We start from the raw sequence: 16,401 nt of genomic DNA, 5'->3' as shown, positions 1-16,401 counted from the left end.
GTGGTGTAGACTGCCCTTGAACATGGAGGTTTTTACATGAGAGCCAAACCACCTGTGTATATGGGGGCTTCGTTTCTTAAGTATGGCCAAGTGCAGTTTAGCTCTGATGTAGAACCTCCATGCTCAAGAGCAGTCTACAACAGAATAATGATTTCTTGGTTCTGGGTTGGAATGGTTTTTAAGATTTCTTTGACGTTCCTTCTTCAGAACTTCCCAGCTCAGAAGTAAGCCCCAAGAAATAAATGCTCCCCCCAGAAGTGTTCCCCCATTCTTGCTTTTCTGAGAGGAAGGAAGAAAAGAGAACCCACATTCTTGCCTATGATCTCTGTTGGTCCTAATTCCTATGTATGTTTACTCAGAAGTAAGCTGCAGTTCAGTCAATGGACTTGCTTTCTAGTAATTTATTCCAAGCTTTGCTGAGGGCCTCTGCTTCCCCCACTTCGGTGGGGATGAGAGAATGAGAAAACAAATGCCCATGAAAGGAAAGGGAGGGGCGTGAATGGTTGTTTAACTATACAAGTGCCAGAGTGCTCATAGACTGTCCTTATCAGGCACCTGTGTTCAGAACCAGGTAGTCACTTGCTAGAAATTGCCAGGACTTGCCCCTTCCAACTTTGGCTTCAGAATTCTCAGTAGGCAGATGCAGTTATGCTCTTAGCTGACTTTCCATTTGTTATTTTCCCTGTTATTACTGATTTCAAACAGTAATTATTCAAAAATCACTAGATCGCTGTTTTTCAAACCAGCAAAAGGCACCAGCCTTGTATGGACCTGAATTTTGGGGGAATGCTAAAAAGTCATCAGATACTTTAAAATATACATTATCTGTGGTGAAAAAACATTGCCAACACTTTGAAACCTCTTTTTAGGCGTTCGCAACAAATTCACAGCAAATTTGGAGGCATGCTGTCTCTTGTGTGTGCATAATTTCAGAGGGATTTGATGGATACGTTTGACTTGATAAGCCAGGGGGCGTAGCACCGCCACCAGCAACTTGTGTTCAGCTGCCAGCCCATGGCCCCTAGCCACACCCTTCTTTTGGACGCAGGTGACATCAGACACACAGGGCGTGTATGCACGTCACAAACGGGGATGCTCACCCCATTCGAGAGTAAAATATGGCCAATGGCATGTCTGCAGCACTGCAGGGAGCGCCTTTCCCTGCTTGTAAAGGCAGGGAGGTGTGTTCCAGGCCAGTCTAGGAGCCCAGCGCTGGCTGAAGATGCTCGAAAACGGAGCCGCACTCCGCCCAGTTATAAGCAATATATTCATGGCTTATAATGGTGGAATTTTGAAAGCACTCCTCATCTTAACTATACTGGCACAACTGTGCTGGTATGATTGTGCCAGGGTCATGCCAGGGTCATCAAATGTGTGGATCCTACTGGATCCAAGTATTGACATACCGGGTATCAGTTTCGATTCTGGCTCAGCTACAAAACACCATGCACACCTTCCTTATAAGCCATGGTAGCTGGGGATCCTGGAAACTGTAGTCTACAACATCTGGGGACCAGTGTTCCCTCTAACATGGATTCCCAGATGATGTTGTCTACAGAACAACACAATCCCCAGCTGCAATGGCTTTTGCTTAGGGATGATTGTAGTTGTAATCAACAACATCTTGGAATCCCTGTTAGAGGGAACACTGTGGGAGACCCAAGTTTGAGAACGCCTGTGATAGGCCATTTTAGTGTACAAAAGATAAAGTTATCAGTACCAACAGCCATCCTTCACTGGGCAGTCAATAATTAGGGATTTTAGGGTTCTTAGACACTGGCTTAAATTTGATGTGGCAGGTATGAGAAGAGGATGATCATAATGAGTAGCAAGGCTAGAAGACTAGTTATGATAACAGAGCACATAAAGAGAACACTGTGGTGGTTCTTGAGAGACTCTTCTAAAAAGTAGGTTTCTGAAGGGGTTTGAAAGAGGTAATGATAGAGTGCAGAAAGCTGTGCTGGACATTTGGAGTGTTATGGCAGAAGGCAGAACCATGGGATCTGTCAGAAGGTGAAATCAACAGTTTGTTTTAGTTGCTAAAACTGTTCTGCCATGGTCATAATTTCATAGAAAAAATAAATCTTCACAAAAACAAGCACAGGTCTTAGTTTATATTTCCTTTTATGATTTAATATTCCATGAATAGGAAATCTCATTTTGTTGTTGTTTTTGAAACTGTATCCATTCCTGGTAGCTTAAATAAGTACATTCCCCATATTTGGTTTTCAACTTTTGATGAGGAAACTACAAATCTCAGTTTCAGGATGAGCTTGTTAGTGTTTTCAGAAAAAGATGCTGATGCAGTCTGATGCACACCTGAAAGAAGACACTGTTATTTTCAAAATTCAAGCTGAAGCTTACCACGATTCACAAAAACATATTTGTTCTTTTTCCAAGTAAGCTGAGCAAATAAGGATCTTATTTGTACATTCATCAACAACTTGTCATTTTAGTTATGCTGGGTTTTTTGGTGTGTTTTTTTTTGTTGTTTTTTTTTAAGATGAGTGTTTAGAAGATATTACTGTTTTGGAAACCATTGCACTACAAGGTGGCCATTTGACGTTTTAAATTTTTGGTGAACTGTTAAGGTACAAACTGAGGCTTGGTGCAGGATACAACGTGACTGGAGTTTAGGAAGGGCCTTGGAATTGTTTGTGCCTCCCCTGGCCCTGTCTTGCACTCAAATCCCCAACATCCCTTTAGTCAGATTTGGTGATTTGGTCTTTTGTAACCCTGTGGCCTATGCTTAGTTCCTAAGCCAGGTTATGTTGTACATCTGTATTGAATCTTAAAGGTTGTGCACACCTTTAGGGCTGTGCAAGCCGGGATAGGGCTGCTCGTGTCAACAGCCTCTTAGTAATGTTGATGAACTGATAGTGCTTTCAGTGCAGAAGAAACTATAAGGTTATAATGGATGGAGATGATACCTCACTAGAGCTACCCTCATTTTCGGACTGATGCTTCTGTACAAACATGATTTTGGAATGCAATATCCTCCCCAAGGATTAGCAATATTCTCTGCTAACTAGGCAAAGAGGCATGTTTTAAGTGATAGTTCTTTTATATTTATCAGTGTGATAGCAATTGTCCCTAATCCTCCCAGCATAGCACTTTTCTTCCCAGTGGAAAAAATGTTTGCTGATATCTTCCTTGTATCTTGTTGTTGTTCAATAAAGATTGTGAGCCCTTTTTGCAACAGGAAACTGTATTTTAATTTGTTTTGCTGTGTAAACCTCTCTAACAACGTCTTTGTTGGAAAATGTTATATAAATATTCTAAATTAGCTGATCCAGCACAGAGCATCTGCACCCCTAGTTCACCCCCCACATCAGCCCCAGTCCATTGTCCTCTCTCCCCTTCAGCCCCAATCCGTTCTCCTCCTCTCAGGCCATGTGTGAATGGTGCTTTCCCTCCCTCCCTCCCCGCCCACCCGCCAGCAGCGCTTTCTCTCTCCAGCCAGCCTGGCCGGCGCTTTGCTTCCCTTCCCCGCCCACCAGCATGGCCGGCGCTTTCCCTCCCTCCCTCCCCGCCCACAGCGCATTCTCTCGCCAGCCGGCCTGGCCAGCACTTCCCTCTCCTCCCCGCTCCCTGCCCACTGGCAGTTCTTTCTCTTGACGGCCGGCCTGGTTGGTGCTTCCCTTCCCCACCAGCCGGCCTGGCACTTTCCCTCGCCAGCCAGCCAGTGCTTTCTCTCAGACCGACCGGCTGGCCCCGCCATTTTCTCCACCGTCCCTGTCATTATCCCCCAGGCAGCTGCTCGCAAACTCTTGTGAGAACTGCCACACATGGGATTAGTGACGGGTACATTTAGGAGAATTGTATATAGATATATATGCTACTGTGATGTATGTCTTCTGCAGGCTATTCAGTCCTTCTAATCCAGAGTTTCCACAGTCTGCCTGATCTGATCATGTACCCCTTTTTGTCCCATCATTTCTCACTGTTCTTAAAAATTGGGAGTGTCCCAACAGTTGCGGACATTTGTTGATAAATGAGGACACAGTTGGTCGCATATTGGTAAATGTCAAATATTTTGAGTCAAAGGTTGCATCCTATCTTGTCAGGGCCAAACCTGGTGTTGCATGTGGCATACATGAATCAGTCTCTTGACTTCACAAAAATAAAATGAAAAATAGCTTCCAAAGCTGCAATAAGAGAAGAGGAGGATCAGGAGAATGGAGGATTACAGAACCCTTCCTCTTGTGTAACCACTGAAAATTGCCTGATATCTTTTCCCACTTGGGTGGGGAAATAGCTTGGGGGCATTTGAGCAAGAAGGGAAAGTGATTAGCAACCCATCTCCCCCCTCTCTACAATTGCCCTGCTTCTGATTAGCTTCAAGGCTTTTAGTTAAAAATGAAAGTCTTTTGGAGATTGACTCCTGTGTTGCGCCCAAGTAGCATCTAGTTTGGCCCTAGCTGATAAATGATGGAAATGGTGATGAAACGTGGTCCAAGACACTTGGCTACTAGATTTACTGGTGGGATTAGAATTCCCGCCATTTACCCCTGACCTCCAAAGTGTTAAAAAATAGATAGATTAAAAAGAAAACTGTAATTACTCCTATTCTTAAAGTGGTTTCTTGAACTTGAAGTGCAGTATATAAACATTAAATAGCATTCTTGCTTATTGTATTTGTGCATGCCCACCTTTTCAAATGAATGCAAGGGCAGGTTGTAGTGATAGACTTGAGAGAGGACTCGGCCTCAATTAGAGTAACTGCATAGGAAGAAAGCCTGGGAGAATCAAATCCGTGTGGCCCATTCTACAGTGAGGAGCAGGGTTTACTGGACAACAGCCTATAGAGGAGATGCAGAAGGGTGTGTTAAAGTTCAGTTCTTCCCTGGAGGCCTCTGAGTGGGGTCTGATCAGCAGCTACTGTAGGGAGACTAACAGCCTTGGGCTGGGAATCAACTGGAAGTTTCTTACCGGGAGTTAAGTAGGAAGGATAGGGACCAGTTTAGCTAGACGGGTCAGGGAATTTATTTTTGATTAAGTGCTTGGATCTGACTGCATGGTTCTTGTAGTTCCTGGGGAAGGTTTTACTTGAATGGAAGCAGTGATTGTTGATTCCTCTATCGTTTTCCTTATTATCCAATTATTAATAAATCCTTGTTGTTGGATTGTTACTCCTTATTGGGTCCTGCCCTAGTCACACGCTCTTGAAGGCCTAAGACCTCTCAAGCTTTCCTGATAGGGAGGGGTTTTCTACTTTACTCTCCCAGAATATTTCCTTGGAAGGGTGAATCTGCTCATATAAAAAGTTGATGGTGGCAGCCCACCCGGGACTCTTCACAGCTAGAGAAGGGATTCTGTACCCCACCCGCTTTGATCTTTATGTGAGTCTAAGCACCACTTATGTGTATGTTAAACTGGAGTGCATGTGCACATCCTTCATGCTTGTTAAAATGTGTGTATGTTTAGTATTTGGGTATTAATACTTAAGAACAAAAAGGAAATAACCTCTTTGTTAGTTTTAGGAAATTCAAATATATCTAAATATGACTCTTGTTTATTAGAAACAATTAGAAATAATGGAAATGTTCCAAAATAGCTTCATACATGAATAGTGGCCCTAGTGATATTTTATTTTATGCATATAATGGAGAGCATCCAGACTAACATTCTCCTCACTTAAGTGGGAGGGAGTGATTTTCATCAATCTCTCCTTCCCTGAGCTGCCCACGTTGTCTCAAAAACTATGTACCTGGGAATCAGGGGATCCTCGGGGACATATTTTTGGGGAACATGGGGATGCAGAGAGACAGGGAGATTGCTGAAAATTGTCCCTCCCTACAAGAGGAACAAATTTTCTGGAGCAGGTCTTTAGTCTGGATGCTGCCCAATATGGGTAGAGTGGTTTCCTTGGTTAATGTAATATATATTGGTTTCTGTTGTAAATTATCTTTCTTTTGATATGATATTAGGCCATTTTTATAATCTTTCATGTTATGGAAAGTATAAACAAAACAAAAGTAGTCAAGCATCTCAGTGAAATGAATGCTTGTGAAGGACACTAGCATTAAAGGATAGCATTAAAGGATGCATTAGAGTTTACCAGAGCCAAGATGTTCTTTCTGTACACTGTTGTAGAGGGTCATTCTGCAGGTGGCTGGGTTTTTTTCTCCCTGTAGAGTTATTTTTGAGCAAAGCCAAAAGCTGAGGAACTGAATATTTGAAAAATATTTTCACAGCAGTCTGCAACTTTTTTTTATTATTTTGATGTAGGTATTTCATTTGCTGCAGTCCTACTTGGAGTCCAAACACAAGGCTAATTCAGACTTTCTGCAAGGGTTGAGAGACATCATCACTTGTATTGAGGCCAAGCTATGGTTGGCTGAGAGGTAGGTTAAAACTTTATAAAAGAATTTATCATAAGTTGATAATACCTTGCGTGGTTGAAATTTTTGTGTTGGGCCTTTGACAATCTAGCCAGTATTATTAAGAACTTTGATATTAATGAACCTTTTTTGTTTTTCCACTTACCTGAGAAAGTGAAAACAAAAATGTCATGAACTCTGTTGTTTTTCAATCACTTCTCCTCTAATTTTCTGGAAATGCTGTTCTTACTGTTTTGTTCTTATTGTCTGTTTTGTACTGTCTTAACCTGTAAGCTGCCTTGAATTCTTTGGTAAGTACATAGTGTATACATTCATTAATAAATAAAATGACATGTCAAATAGATGATTCTGATTTCTGTGAATGATACAAAAGCATATTTCTGTTTCAGGAGTCAGAGGGGAGATGGAATACCTGTACATAGAACAACTGTCATGTTAACAGAGAAAACACATTCAATATTACAATTTTTTTCTCAATTAACAAAGTTGAACTGAGACTAAGTTAAGGTTAGTTGAGTTAAGTTAGGTATATAGGAAGCTGCCACATACTGAGTCAGACCATAGGTCTATCTAGCTCATTATTGTCTTCACAGACTGGCAGCGGCTTCTTCAAGGTTGCACACAGGGATCTCTCTTAGCCGTATCTTGGAGATAGCAGGGAGGGAACTTGGAACCTTCTGCTCTTCCCAGAGCGGCTCCATCCCCTAAGGGGAATAGCTTACAGTGCTCACACATCAAGTCTCCCATTCATATGCAACCAGGGCGGACCCTGCTTAGCTAAGGGGACAAGTCATGCTTGCTACCACAAGACCAGCTCTCCTCCAAGACCAGTTAAGGGAGAATAAGCAAAAATCCAACAATTGCTAGCTGATAGACTAGCTGATTGATCCAAATAACAGTAATGTCAATGTGTTTTGACCATGAACTTCTTTATCAGGAGACAAATAAAGCTGACATTTATGATGATTTCTGTACAGGATTAGCTCCAGAAGTGTTGATTGGCTTTTGCAGTGCTAGCTGCTACATATGTTGGAAGAACCACACTTTTAAGGCAGAGTACAGCTCTTCTGCTTTTTGCAAGAAAGTTTCCAGCTCTCTGCTTGAAAGTTCCAAATTTCCCATTAGAGGCAGGATGAACAAAATTGGTCAAAATCGTGGTTCTACTTCCTTGCACAATTGCTTCACAGTCCAAGATAGAAGGTTAAATGAAGAAAATGTTGGTGTTCAATAAATAGTAGATGGACCAAAACTCTGGGATCCATAAACAATTTTTTGCTCATGTTTTGAGTTCGTTTTTGAAATCATGCTTCCATTAATTACTTCAATAGATTGAGAGGCCAGCAGACTTTCAGTGGAGTGCTGCTCCATCAGATATTCTTCTGGTCACAAAAGGAGCTTCTGACAATGGAGCAGCTTTCCACTGAAGGTCCGGATGCTTCCGGTTGTGGATATCTTTCAACCACTTTATGGATATCTTTCAACAAGTTTACCCCAAATTAGGCAAAAACTGTGAAATCAATAACCCCAAACTATTAAATCAAAATTGCATAAAGCTGTTAGAAGCCTATACGATCAAAAGTGTCCTGACCAAACGCAACTGCAGGAAATCTTGGGTAGAACTTTTAGGTCAAGGTCCATTGGGCTCTTGCCATCTAAATTCTCTGAGAGGAAGGAATTCCCTTACAGTGGAACAAAATGGCACAACAAAGGATGTCAACCTTGTACCTTGTACAGTTTAGTCAGAAGAAGGTCATCAGCAAACTTTGTAAGAGCTGTTTCATTAGACTAGAAAGAGTAAGATAGAAACGGATCAAGATGGATTAGGCCTGGTCTATGCATACAACAGAATGTAGAGATTGTCTGCTTCAGGCTGCAAACGTTCTTTTACTTGTGAAGAGAGGTTTAGTTCAGTTTTCTCACTGCCACACTAGTGTACTATTTGTAGAGAACATGGTAGGGAGTATTAAAAAATATGATCCTGCCACACCTGCATTCTGAAGTGGTTCAGTCCATTCTGCCACCTCATTCTGCTTCATGTGAAGACCTGTTAGCCAGGAGAGTTAACCTGTTGAAGCTTCAGTTGTGCAGATGTGCCCTTGGAACCCCTGATTCACCACAATCAAGAAATTGGAACAGTTGTATGAGTAGATGTACAGTTAATTGGAACCTTTGGAAAAGGAAAACAGAAAAAGTGTCAATTTTGTCATTTTTTCCTCATTTTTCTTTTTACTCTTTAGAAGTTTTAAAATGCTCTAATATTGTGAGGATATGCTACCATAAGGAAACTGTATTTATGTCTGTGATGCATGAAAAGCCCTATTTACCCCTCTAGGGATATGTTGAAACAGCTGAGACCACCACCTTTATAGACAAATACAGCTGCAAAAAACCAAAGCAAACTATTCATTTTCTCACCAGGAGAGTTTCTGATCTATGTAAACTTTATTTAAAATTCCAAATGCAGAAATATTCCTAAAATGTTAAAAATGATGATAGGTTCATTAGTCTCCTAGAATATTTATTAAAGAGGAAATTCATGTTATCTCTAGTGAAAAATAAGAGTGTAAAGTGCATGGAAGAAGCTAAAATAAAATAAAGTAGTGAACACCGTGTAATGCACACCAATGCTTATTGCCTTGGCTCTGATATAATTTTTTTATATTCTTAAGTTAGTTTGCATTTGTCAAAGTGATGCTTGTGTTACTACTGATCTTCCATTTTAGTGTGTAATATATGTTTTGCTGAAGGCTGCTTTCTTAAAAGTTAGGCTACATTTTTATAGTCTGGCAAGGTAGTGTACATTTTAACATTTCTTTTAGCTGAAACTTTAGTAATCTATGTGGTTGCTGTGACAGTAATTTGCATTTCTTCACAGTAATATTGGCATAAAGTGGATGGATATCTCTGAATCATATTGTACATACTATTAATATTGCCTGTATGTGAGAAAAAGCAGAAGGAGATGGCTTAAAATTGATTCTTTTCTGAAAAATCCCAAAGATAAGCCTTGGTTTTGCAGTTGAGAAAAAAAGAGATGGAATTCAAAAGCAGATATATATGTTGTTTGAGGACTGAAATACAAAAGTGCAACTCTATATAATAAAAGTTGATGTAATTAATTTGCAGGCAAGGGATTCTTCTTAAATAGCCCATGCAGGAGACAAGGATTTTGTGTAGTAGCAAGACACTTAAATACTTCTTTATTTAATTAAGAATCAGTTTTAAATATCATAAACTGTGAGCAGCAATTAATGGGATGCTTATGAGAAAGGTGTATTTAGTATTATGAAATGATGTAACTGTCATACTGAGTCACTTTGAGGGCAAGTTTACACAGCTCTAATTTAGGAATATACTGTTTTAGTACATCCGAATCTAGCAGAACACTTAAACTCAATACTGCTTTTCACTGTGCCAGACTTGCACTGATCAGTACTGTTCAATAAGACTAACGGAGTCAGAGAGACATGGAAAGCGGGTAGAAAGAATACATCTTCACCAAAACAAAGCATTTCCTTGCTAAAATGTCACTTTATTATTATTTAAAGGATTTCCCTCCATGGTCCATCATATCAGTCCTTCCAATAAGCTTGTTTTAAATAGAGATTTGCTTGTATTTGTTGGTATGGTATCAACTTTGTAAGTACTTAGAAGGTCCCAATAACTTTAGACTACTGAAATGCTTCCTTCCAGAAGGGAAAGAGGCCCCTTTCAAGTGGTGATTTTTAAAATACTTGGCAGGGGGAGAGCAAGCCTCCCTATGTAGCCCCAGTATAGTGCCCCACTGTGGCTGCTGCTGGTGTCTTATCTTCTTTTCCTATTTTGATTTTGAGCTCTTTGGGTTTAGGGAAATATTATCTTAATATGATTCCCTTTCTATGTAATCTGCTTTTTTAAAATTGAAAAGCGGTATATACATAATAGAAATAATATACTCTATGCTACTATCGAGTACAGTAGGGTAATAAGAAGAACTAAGAAGTAGGTCAAAGAACGTCTCTCCGACCTACAGTGCAGGACTGGGTAGCTGCCAGCTGCACCTGCCCATGTATTATTGTGATAGATTTTTAAAAATCCATTCAGAGACTTTCATTTTGAACAAAAGCATATCTGAGCCTCCCATACGTCTTACAGTAAAACAGGCAAACTAGCTGAAAGACGTTTGAATTTATTACACAGTTTGCAGCTGATAGGACTTTACAATTGCTGGTATGTTGCTGAGTTGATTGTTTAAGGGGCAGTTTAAAAAGTTAAACAATTTTAACACCTGCCAATGACTTTGTTTTCAGGCAAAATCCTTGTTTGGTGACTAGAGCGACATATCTTGATGTCCTTGTTTTGCTGAATAATTACCATGGGAAATCCAGAATAAAAGGTAGGTTTGAGTTAATGTATCACTTTCCTATCAGATGAGGGAACTTTCAGAGTTGTACACTGACTGGTGGAATATATTTCACTAGGCCAGGGGTTTTCAGGCGTTTTCCTAGTGACCCTCTCTACGTTGACAAAACACTGAGCTTCATCTAGTTTAATGGAGATAAAACAAAGGCAATTTCATGTCAAGACTCAAATTCTGTTTTAAAAGGGAAGAGTGGAGGGAGAAGGATAATGTGATTTTAATGTCTGTGAAGGTGAGACCCAAGAAAACAAAACACCCATGGCAAATATGTTCCAGGCTCCCTGCTCCCAGCACTGTCAGTTAACAGAACAAGTGAAGAGCACAGTCTCTCAGTTTCTTGGCCCAGTCAGGGTATATTTGAAAACAAAGTGCGGGGGGAAGAGGTTATGGAGGAGTTTCCATCATATGCCAACCTCCATACTTTGTGCACTACTGATTCTCTTACTGAAGCTTTAACAAATACCCCTTTCCAATAATTCATCTGAACCAGTTACGTGCTGGTTCAGATGAGCCAGCAAACTGCTTTTTGTTGGGTCAAAAACACAGCTTGAACGCCCTTGAACCTTCATACTCCCTCTTCTGCTTAATTTCTAGAGCCTGGCATGGAGCTCTGATGTCAACATCTTCAGTCATTTAAACAGCTTCATGCATTGTCTGAACAAAGAGCTGTTTTTAACTGTGGTTTATCAATCACGGTTAAACGAGGATATGCAATCAACTGAAACTCATTTTTGCATCCTGGTTTATCAGTTGTTTATAAACAATAGCTAAACAACAGCTCCAGGTTTGGATGGCATACAGAGCCAGGATATTGAAGTCAGAGCCCTTCAACAGAGATGAAGAGCTGTGGGGAAGAGGGAATATAGAGGTTTGGGGAACTTCAAGTTGCTTTCCTAACCCAACAAACCAGCATGTATTGGTCACATGAACCACAAACCCAAATAGCCACAGTCATCTCTGTTTCTCAGTTGTTCCTCATTGTTTGTCTAATGTAGCTTATCACTTCTCAGGAGAAGAGCAGCTTCACTTCAAAGTTCTGTATACCAATGAACATATGATTGATATAGATGTTAAATATAGTACTAGTAGTAACTGGCCTATACACACTAGTATAACAATTCTGTTCCTGGGATCACTACAGTAGGATTGGGATTTATGGCTTTATTTGTACATCTGATTTCTCTGAAACAAAAGCTCCATCAAGTTTGAAGGCCAGAGGAAGACTAGCTAGTCCCTCCAGTCTTCACTTCTACTTCTCTACCCCTGTTCCTCACATGTCTGTCCATTATAGAATCTATTTCATGGAGATGGCCAGGACTTTTCCAACATGGCCCTGCTTCCTCTGAATTGAAAATGGATCCAAGCCCTGAGAAATAGTGTAGGCCCCCCAGCTTTCCAGCCCAGAAACAAGGTTAATTGTATTTCATTTGGCTTTCTGCATAGATTGATCTAAGCAAATAAAAAGGCCTGTTTCAGTTTTTATTGTCCTTTTTAATGCTTTTCATAGTTTAATTATTATACTCCTTGTCTGTATTTCCAGGCATGGGCCAAGGGCTGTGTATGCAATGTTGTTTCTTGAAATTAAGTATGGGGGTGGTTTGTACGGGAACAAATAAAAATAAAACTGTTTCTCAGTGTTTTTGTGAGAGTCACTTTGGAAAATACTGCATATAAGTTCCAGGCCACTGAGTGAGTTCCATCAAGCACAGACTGGAATGCAGCATAATAATCCCGTAACTGGTTAAACATGGACTGTTTCTGATTGATTATTCCTTCCTTAAAGAAGGTATAATTACAAATTACAAAAAACATTTCCAGAATGTGACCATATCTTATGTGCTCTCATCTTAACAAGCAAGCCTGTCACTGATTTGTTGTCTTCAAAAACAAATATTTTGTTTAAAGTCATGACTAGCCTCTCTGAAACTTACTTTGAATAGTTAAATCAGTCTTAAAGTGAGGAAAGGGGGGAGAGACCAAACCAGGAGTGCCACATCATACTGTTGGTGATTCCCAACAGCAGTCATGCCATTGCTAAAATGTGCAGTTTTCTCCGGAGTTGACATTATTCACTCACTTATTTTAGCTAATCCAGATAACATCACAGTCAAACCATTGCATTCCAATGCTGTCCCTATTGTCATCCTGTCTTTTTAAAGACCTGGGCGCTTTCCAGATTACATGCTGCAACAGCGGTAAAATACTTCAACTTGGCAAGATTGTATTGAAAACTATCCCCAGAATCTCAAACTCCTACAACGGGAAAATACAACTTATTTTTCTGCAACAGACTTGCAGCATTGTAGCACTGTAATGCAAAGATAAAATCTGTAATAAGGCATCGGAAATGTGAACGGCACCTTGCTGTGTCAGCGTAGGGACTGCAGTATCACAACACAGGAAGTACAGAAGCACACTTTGCAGATCCGTAGTGACCCCGTTGTAGGGTTTAATCCGTAAAGTCCCCTGCAGCATCACCTTTTCATGTTTGAAAGCAAAGTGCTACTAAGTCACCTGGCAAGGAGGGGTGGTCCATGAGGTGGTGGGTGGAGCCGTTCACCAGCCTAAGGGACTTCCTTTTAGGAAAAACTAGGGTTACTCAAGTGGGCCACAGATATCTGCTAAGTTCCGCCATTGTTTACCTCACATATGCTTATGAAGCTGTAATGAGTCAGACTATTGGTCTGCCTACTAGTGTCTCCTCTGACTGTTAATGACCTCCAGGATCTTATGCAGATGTCCCGTGACCTAAGATCTTTTTAACTGGAGATAATGTTGCTTGAATTTAGGACCTTCTGTGTACAGAGCATGTGCTCTCCTGTAGGGATGTGCGAATCGATTCGGGTAAAATTGATTTGTACCCAAATCTAGTTGATTCGAGCAATTTGGAGACAGAACAAATCACCCCTGTGGTCCATTGGCTAGATTTGGGTCCAAATTGAATCACGCCAGATTCGATTCAAATCGATTTGAGCATCAGATTTGTCCTATTAATTCCCCCAGATTCCCAGCTTTCATTTAAAAAAAAAAAAAAAAAGCTAAGCTCTAGCCCTTGTAGGAGTGGAGTTATGGAGCAAAATTTGTGGTCACTATTTTTTAAGTGTTTGGTTTCTTTGGTGTATAATAACTTTTCCTCAATGAATCCCTATGAGGATTCATTACACACCTTCATTTCTTCTATTCATTTTGACTGTCTTTGGACAGTACCAACTGTCAACTGCCATGTGCTAACTACACCTCACTCCTACACGCAAGGCAGTGGGGTACTACTCAGTTTATATTCTAGGAATTTTTTCAAGTGTTTAGATTCTTTGGCATCTAATAACCTTTCCTCATAATGAATCCCTATGAGGATTCATTACACACCAAAGAGTCTATTTATTTATTTATTTATTTATTTACTTACTTACTTACTTACTTACTTACTTACTTACATTTATATCCTGCTCTTCTAGAGCTCAGTGTGGTATACATGGATATTTTTACCCTCACAACCACCCTGTGAGGTACGTTAGGCTGAGAGATACATGACTGGCCCAGAGTAACCCAGTGAGTTTCATGGTTGAATGGGGATTCGAACCCGGGTCTCCCTGGCCCTAGTACAACTCTCTAACCACTACACTATCTCTCATAGGTATAGATTTCTATATATCAAACTGTTTGTGGCAAACACAGCATAAATAGACTACCCCTGACCCGACACTCCTTTTTCAGTTCAGCAGAGGGAGGGATGCTAAAAGTCTTTTGCTGTTGGGGATGCTGCTGCACCTGCGACAGCATCACCCGGGCGGGAGGCTGTTCCTGTTGGCAGCAACAAGCCTGGTGTGCCCTCAACTATTGGCAGCAAGGCATCTGCTCCTGCTCCTAAGCAGGGGAAGTTGCCTGTGTGGTGGGTGCAGTTGGTAGGCAAGTGGTCTGGTCGTCCAGAGCCTCATCTCATCACCTGGGCCATTGCCGAGATGATGGCTTTGGACGACCAGCCATTCAAGGTGGTGGAGAATGCTTGTTTCCCCTGGCTGCTCCTACTGCTTACCCCTGACTATAAAACCCCCTCACACACCGCTTTCAGCAGGCAGGTGGTGCCCTCCCTTTACTGGTCATGCAGGGAGACCATGTTGCTGCTGCTTCATGCAGCAGTGTCTGACACCAGCGTGCACTTCACTGTGGATCCGTGATGCAGCCGCAGTGGGTTGCATGCTGCTTTCCTGTCCCTCATGGTGCGCTGGTGGGGCCAAGAGAGTGAGGGGACATCTGCTTCTGGAGATATGGCTAGCCCCTCCTATGCAGCAAAGCACAGGTGGGCTCTTCTGCATGTTGAGGTAGTGGTCACACTCCACATGGCAGAAGAGCTGTTGGTGGCCACTGATCGCCAGGTGGAGGGATGCCTATCCAGGCTGCCAAGTCTTTGCTGTGAGTTCATGGTGACTGGCAATGCTCTTAACATAGTTAATGCATCCGAGCGGCTTCAGCCTGTGTCCATCTGTTGTGTGGCACACACTCTGAACTTGGTCTTATGGGATGCACTTGGCCTTTCTGGGGCTAAGGCCAGATGAGGCATACCCATTGGAGGCGCTGAGCACCAGCCTGCTGCTGCCATGGCTGCTCTTGTGGAGTGGTACCGCAAGATAGTAGCTTTCTTCCACTGGAGCAAAAACAGTGGGTGAATGCTCAAGGAGAATTAGCTTGAGCTAGGCCTACCTAAACATCTGATCCCTCAGGATGTTGCAGTCTGGTGGAACTCCACCTTTCTCTTGCTCCAGCGCCTGCAAGAGCAACAGGCTGCCATACATAGCCTGGCAAGGAGGCATGGCTTGGAAGTGTGCAACCTATCCAGCCAGGACTGGGTGTTCATTTCCGAGCTTGTCTTGGCACTCGAGCATTTCTTTTTTGCCCCGAACAGCTTGTGTGGCTAGATAGCAATGCTGAGCCAGACTTTGCCTGCCGCTCTTCTCCTTGAGAAGACAATGGGTGAGCTCTAGTCCATTCTGACTATTGAGGAAGCAATTGACAGGTCAGCTAAGGACTGGTGTGGTGGATCGGTTCACAACACCTTTGGATGCATCGGCAGCGAATGTTTTGTACTGCCTATGTGACCCAAGTATGAAGGCCAAAGCTGTCACCGCTGACCTCCTGGTGGAAGAATTTAGGTGAACTGAGGAGCAGAGGCTGGGGCATGACCAAGAAGAGGGTGCTGGAACACCTATTACTAGTATGCAGTCCACCCCCAGCAGCAAAATCACCACCTTTTCCTGGTCCAGTAGCATGTTGACCCTGGTAGGGCCAAGGGAGCCAGTAGTTCTGCCTCAGTGTTCTGAAGGAGTAGGAGACTTGCATTTTTCACATATATGTATATACATATATATAATACCATATGTAATCACATTATTTCAATCTTTTATCACATAAAGGGATGCTATGCCTATCAGTGTTCCCTCTAACAGGGATTCCCAGATGTTGTTGACTACAACTCCCATAATCCCTAGCCAAAAGCCATTGCAGCTGGGAATGCTGGGAGTTGTAGTCAACAGCATCTGGGAATCCCTGTTAGAGGGAACACTGATGCCTATGGAATCAAGAATTCATATATGCTCTTTGGTCCAAATCTGTTCCTAAGGTGACAGTTCTGTGCTGACAATTTGCAAATTTGCTTTGCAAAGC

The 16,401-nt window shown here is 41.8% G+C and overlaps 1 protein-coding gene and 1 long non-coding RNA gene across 14 annotated transcripts in view; one reads left to right on the top strand and one right to left on the bottom strand.

The window, feature by feature from the left end:
• Positions 1–16,401, top strand: part of THADA (THADA armadillo repeat containing) — a 239,717-nt gene that overhangs the window by 166,675 nt on the left and 56,641 nt on the right. For 10 of the 11 annotated variants that reach the window (XM_053311591.1, XM_053311582.1, XM_053311600.1 and 7 more), the window contains 2 exons: positions 6,232–6,347; positions 10,634–10,719. In XM_053311591.1, coding sequence (XP_053167566.1) covers positions 6,232–6,347; positions 10,634–10,719 — 202 coding nt within the window. Of the gene's footprint in view, positions 1–6,231; positions 6,348–10,633; positions 10,720–12,034; positions 12,155–16,401 lie in introns of those variants that run through there. The other variant, XM_053311660.1, reaches the window with a different exon arrangement.
• Positions 6,069–16,401, bottom strand: part of LOC128351817 (uncharacterized) — a 57,259-nt gene continuing 46,926 nt past the window's right edge. For 2 of the 3 annotated variants that reach the window (XR_008320056.1, XR_008320058.1), the window contains one exon: positions 6,069–8,511. This is a non-coding gene — a long non-coding RNA (uncharacterized LOC128351817). The remainder of the gene's footprint in view (positions 8,512–16,401) is intronic. The other variant, XR_008320057.1, reaches the window with a different exon arrangement.

Source organism: Hemicordylus capensis, chromosome 1 (assembly GCF_027244095.1).
Source record: "Hemicordylus capensis ecotype Gifberg chromosome 1, rHemCap1.1.pri, whole genome shotgun sequence".
Classification (NCBI taxonomy): domain Eukaryota; kingdom Metazoa; phylum Chordata; class Lepidosauria; order Squamata; family Cordylidae; genus Hemicordylus; species Hemicordylus capensis.
The sequence above is the reverse complement of the archived record's forward strand: the minus strand, read 5'-3'. Positions and strand labels throughout refer to the sequence as shown.